This window comes from Vollenhovia emeryi, unplaced genomic scaffold (assembly GCF_000949405.1).
Source record: "Vollenhovia emeryi isolate VEMERY1.0 unplaced genomic scaffold, V.emery_V1.0 DF939965.1, whole genome shotgun sequence".
NCBI lineage: Eukaryota > Metazoa > Arthropoda > Insecta > Hymenoptera > Formicidae > Vollenhovia > Vollenhovia emeryi.
In genome coordinates this window covers 329-5,884 of record NW_011966401.1, presented here as the reverse complement: position 1 = coordinate 5,884, position 5,556 = coordinate 329, and the positions used below count along the sequence as shown (strand labels likewise).

The following is a 5,556-nucleotide window of genomic DNA, read 5'->3' as shown; positions in this document are numbered from 1 at the left end:
GAAAAACAGAATAAAAAGAGCCTGCAATAATATTCCTCGGCGAGTTTTGTTATCTACCATTATACATTTTCAGAAACGGCTCCGTTTATGTTTACAACAGAATGGTAGTGTATTCGAACATTTATTAAATGGATAAATTAAAAAATTAGCGCTTCTAAGCCTAGTGCTCGTCACATGCACACACGTACACACATGATCGGTAAGATGTCTTACGTAAAACAAGCACCCCGAAGTGAGAGGCGAGGGGACTCACGTTAAACAAGCACCCCGAAGTGAGAGGCAAGAGGACTCACGTAAATCAAGCACCCCAAAGGGATGAAAGCCCCGCCACGTCCACGTCGTTCATCCTGGGTAACGCTAAGCACGGGAAAATGCATGTCAAGCGGTATGAAGCTGGTTGACTATCAGAGTCAGATAACGGATAGAAACAACACACATACACACGCGCGCGCACGCACAGAGAGAGAGCGAGAGGGGGGGGGTGAGAAGGAGAGAGGTAGAGAAAGAGCGAGAGAGAGGGGGGGAGAGAGAGAGAGAGAGAGAGAGAGACGTTTATTGGCGCCCTGGGACAAGTCCCCTAAGGCGCAGAAACAAAAAGATACAGGAGTGTACAAGATTTTAAAAGTATAGCGAATTTTTTACAAAGGTGGTTTAAAGAGATTAAAGAAAACAAAAGAAAAATTTAAGTGATGTGGTATGAGAATGAGTTGATCTTAAATGATGGATGAAGAGAGCGAGCAGTAATGAGAGGTATGTTCAGTGCGAGATAATGGGCGCGAGAATTCAGAAGTCAGATCGAGGCGACCGAGCGGCGAAGTGACTCCGTTAGGCAGCAAGGTGAGAACGGAGCGAGAGCGTATACCGCTGTTTGAGAGGTCATGTTGGTGTGAGAAGACCATCCAGCAGGGCTGCGAAGAGTTCGTTTATGAACGCTGGGAGAGTGACGGCGGTCCTTAAACTCTGTGTAAGGTCGTTCCAGAGATTTGCGGAGTAACTCCTGTACGACTTCCTAAAGAGCTCGGTCCTGCATAGAGGGGTGCAGAGGAGATCGGAGGGCGCTCTTGTGCCCCGCTGAGAGGCGGCTCCTCTATATGAAAACTCGCGGGCGAGCACCAGAGGGGCACCGGTGCGTAGAATTTGGAATAGTAGACAACCTATAAAATATGTTCTTGTTTCCCTGATTTTAAGCCACTTTAGCTCGGTATAGTAGGGTGTTATGTGCTCCTCGATCCTGCACTGACAAATGAAACGCACACATGTATTCAGCGATCTCTGAGGCCTGGCATTTTGTACGCCAGTAATATCAGTCAGGAGTACGCAGCAGTAGTCGAAATGCGGCAGTACAAGTGTCTGGACGAGAGAGCGACGTACACATCTGGGGAAAAGATCCTTGCAGAGCTTCAGTTGATGTATTATGTAACTGACTTTCTTGACGACCTTGCTGACATGGCCCTCCCAGGAGAGGTTGCTCATTAACCGGACTCCCAGATAGTCAATGGAGTCGGAGAAAGGGACCTCCACGTCGTTTACTCTTATGGCTGGAAGATCTTCAGCGAGAATGGCGTTGAGGTATCTCGCAGTGCCGAAAATTACAGCCTTGGACTTTCCGGGATTGAGTCTCAGCTTGCTTTCCAAGGTCCAAGAGATGATCCGCTCAATGTCTTCGTTGATCAAGAGAATAGAGTTTTGGATGTCATTGGATTCGCTGTTTAGATAGATTTGCAGGTCGTCGGCGTAGAAATTGTATTTACAATGCTGAAGAACATGCCTGAAATCGGAGAGGAACAATGAAAAAAGAAGTGGTCCTAGGACGGAGCCCTGTGGCACCCCGCTTCCTATTTCCATGAAGGAAGACATGTCGCCACTCGAGGCATCTCTCACTGCTTGACATCTGTCGGAAAGGTACGAGCCGAGCCAGTGCAGAACGGAGTTTGAAAAGCCGAGGGCTGCGAGTTTGGTGATGAGCAGTCTGTGAGAGACGCAGTCGAAGGCCTTGCTGAAATCGAAGAAGACGGATACTGTGACCATCCTTTTGTCAGCGGCAGATCTAATGTCGTCCAGCACCCTGATCAGCGCGGTCTGAGTGGAGAAACCACGCTTGTAGGCAGACTGAAACGGATCAAGACGATCCAGGCGCTCCAAATATGCTGTGATCTGCCTGGCCGCTATCTTCTCAAGGACCTTAGAGATGCTGCATAAAATGGAAATGGGCCTGTAATGTTGAGGAGCCTCAGGCACCTGAACCTTGGGCAGAGGCACAACAAGCGCACGCTTCCACAAAGTCGGAAAGGTATTGAGCGTGAATGAAGACTCGAAGATATGTAGCATTTCAGGCAGAAGACAGGGAAGAGCGATACGCAGCAGTCGGTAAGGGAGTCCGTCTACGCCCTTAGCCCGAGAGCTCACGCCAGAGAGTGCTGAAACAACCTCCTCAGGTGTCACGCCTCCCCAGAAGAACTTGTCCTCGTCCAGGCCCGCGCCACCAATACAGGGCAACACAGTGTCCAGAGCCTCACCTCGGTCGCCAGTGGAGGAGAAATATAAATTAAGCTCCTCGGTTGAGCATGGTAGTGGTCTTGCTGAGTTCTTAGATTTTATTATACCCAGGTGTCTCAGCTCGTTCCATGCAGTGCCAGGGTCGTTACAATTGCTGAAGAAGTTGGTGAAGTAGCTCTTCTTAGCATTCCTAACGAGGATCTGGACCTCATTCCTGAGATCCCTGAACAAGCTGTGCAGTCGGTCGCATTTATGTCTTCTCCACTGTCCTCTGACCCTGTCCCTCTCGCGCATCCTGCGTTTGATCTCCTCGCTGAGCCAGGGTGCCGGGAGCTTACGGGGCCTAATGAGGCGCTCTGGCGCGTGCAAGTCGAAGCTCTCCAAGAGGAAGGAGTTGAAGAGTTCGACCTTATGATCAACGCTATCAACCTCATAGAACCTGTTCCAGTTCCTCGCCAGCAGGTCCCTGGTGAACTCCCCGACGTCAAAGGTTCTAAAATCTCTTGCCCAGATGTCCCTGGTCTGAGTACGAACGACCTTGATTTTGTAGGTGATGTGAATAAGATCGTGCGAGGAGAGGAAGCCCACATCGTGCTGTCCGTAGCTGACGACCTTGTCGGAGTCGTCGACAATGCAAAGGTCCAACCACGTGGAGGATGACCTGGTATGGTGGGTGTTGGTGTACGGTATCAAGTACAAACTGGCACAGTTCACGAAGTCCAGGACCCGCCCGGCATTGAAGGAGGCCGCAGAGAGGTCAGCGTTGAAGTCGCCGAAGATTACAGAGTGCGAGTAAAGAACGCTAAGATCTCGGAAGGTATCGAAGAATTCCTGTAGATTGCCGCAGTGAGGTAGTCGGTAGACCACTGCAAGAAGGAGTTTGGCTGAGTTCTTGAAGTGGATCTCGGCCAGCAGGAATTCTGGGTTGTGGCAGTAATTCTCAGCTGAGCATTTCAGGATCTTACCCCTCAAGGGCTCCCGCAGGTAGAAGGCCACTCCCCCCCTCCCCGGCCCACACGGTCCCATCTGTGGAGCTGGTAGCCACAGAGATCCACGAAATCGTCCGTGACCTCGGGGCGCAACCAGGTCTCGGACAGACACATTATGTGATATCCAGAGTCCGTGAAGAAGGTCCTAAACTCGTCCAGGTGCGCAACCAGAGACTGGCAATTTACATGGCAAACTTTGAGGTTGTCAATGATCATTGTTCTATTATTCGCCATAATTGATTAATGTGATTTTGTCAAGGACTCTCTTTTGCAATATTGGGCATTTCTTTCTGTCAGTTGCTGAGTGACGATTTTCGTTTTGCGGATGCCATCTTTTGCAGTTTCCACAAGTAGGAGGTTCGCTCTCTTCACTGCAGTCCTTCAATTCGTGACTCCCTGAGCAGTGTCCACAGACCGCGGGCGAAGCACAGTCTCGCGAAATATGTCCGAAGCCGAGGCATCAGAAGCACTGCAGAGTACGAACATAGTCAGCGTACCTGCATGCAGAGTACCCTACATATATGAAGGGCTCCCGTCGCAGGGCATTCCTCACTTCTGGTGACACTTCAATGATGCAGCCAGTGTGAGAGCGGTTTTTTGCCGGAAAAGCATAGACGAACCTTACAGAGGGATCTTTGATATCCCTGAGATTTAAATCCACGATCTCGCTGTGGATTGTTTCGTTTGCGGCGGCAATCGGAACTCCGTAGATGATAATCCTGGGATTGAGCCTCACGTCCCTGACCACCTCCAGCCCAGCCTCGCTCAGCATACTCCCAATCGCCTCGAGATCAGGGTCGAGAGCCTCGATGCGCACCCCGTTACCCCTCGCAGCAGTCATTTTGTTTATCCTTAGAGATACTTTTGACGGCCTGAGCACCCTCCGGACCTCCTCCCTCGTTGCCTGAGAGTTGGAGAATCTAGGGTTGATAGTGTCCTTAGGCTGTATCAAGAAGCAAGTTGTTCTGGGCACAGTAACCACTGGCCCTCCAGACAGCTGCACCTTTGCTGTCTTGACTACCGAAGCGTAAGCTCTGGGCCTGCACTCCCCGCCACTGGACGATGCTCCTTCTCCGACAGGGGCAAGAACAGAGGTGTTCGCCCCGCAGTGCAGAGCCTCGATAACTGTCCTGCGTATATCCTCAAGTTTCGGCATGCCGCCACTCGACACCGCCCCCAACAGACCCAGGCAAGCACCAGCGACCTCATGAAAAGCTTCATTACAAGCCCTGAAGGCGGCCTCCAGTGTTTTCCTGCGCTCAATAGTATCCTTGCTGCCTAACAAGACGCTAGCAAAGTTATCATTATATGATTTGACCGACAATCTTAGAACGTTAATTCTAGAGATGACAGAGGACGGTTCGGAGAGAGAGAAACTCAGCGAGCTCGACGCCCTCCGCGATTCTCCCGAGGCGCTCCGCAGTGCCTCTGTCCCTTCGTCGCCGACGATGTTACCCCAGAAGGCGCCCGGATCCGACAGAGCGGGCTCCTGCGCGGCCATCGCGGGATCGGCAGGCGAGCTGTCAGATACACAGGCCAATAACAAAGAGGCACGCGCGGCACATCGGCGCAAGCGCACGACACTCCGGGCCAGCTGGCAAGAAATCGGCGACGAGCACAGCGAGGATGAGTGGAATTTCCGAGAATCCAATGGAAATACAAGCACCCGTTTGTGTCAATGCAAGGGTATACAGACCGTGCAAGCGAGAATCTGCAACAGGAACGCCTCGCGGGGCAGAGAGCGGCAGAAAAATTTCAGAGAAACCGGAGCGGCAAACGCACACGTCAACACAGAGACTCACCTCGAGAGAGGAGAGAGAGAGAGAGGGAGAGAGAGGGAGGAGAGAAGGAGAGAGGTAGAGAAAGAGCGAGAGAGAGGGGAGAGAGAGAGAGAAGGACAGTTTGAAGTCACAAAATACGCACACTGTATGGGGGTCGAAGCCTTTTACTTAAATTATAAACTTTGGAACACTGTAACTCAGTGAAAAATGATCCAATTTCAAAAAATAAAAAGCCGTTGTATTCGTCTCCATGTCACCTACGACATTCACTGGAACATAAAAATCTGTTG

The 5,556-nt window shown here is 51.1% G+C and overlaps 1 protein-coding gene across 1 annotated transcript; it reads right to left on the bottom strand.

The window, feature by feature from the left end:
• Window positions 1-876: 876 nt before the first annotated feature.
• On the bottom strand, window positions 877-3,522 carry LOC105556514 (RNA-directed DNA polymerase from mobile element jockey-like). Its single transcript, XM_012003613.1, has one exon. The coding sequence runs from the start codon at window positions 3,520-3,522 to the stop codon at window positions 877-879; it is 2,646 nt and encodes an 881-aa protein (XP_011859003.1).
• Window positions 3,523-5,556: the final 2,034 nt, after the last annotated feature.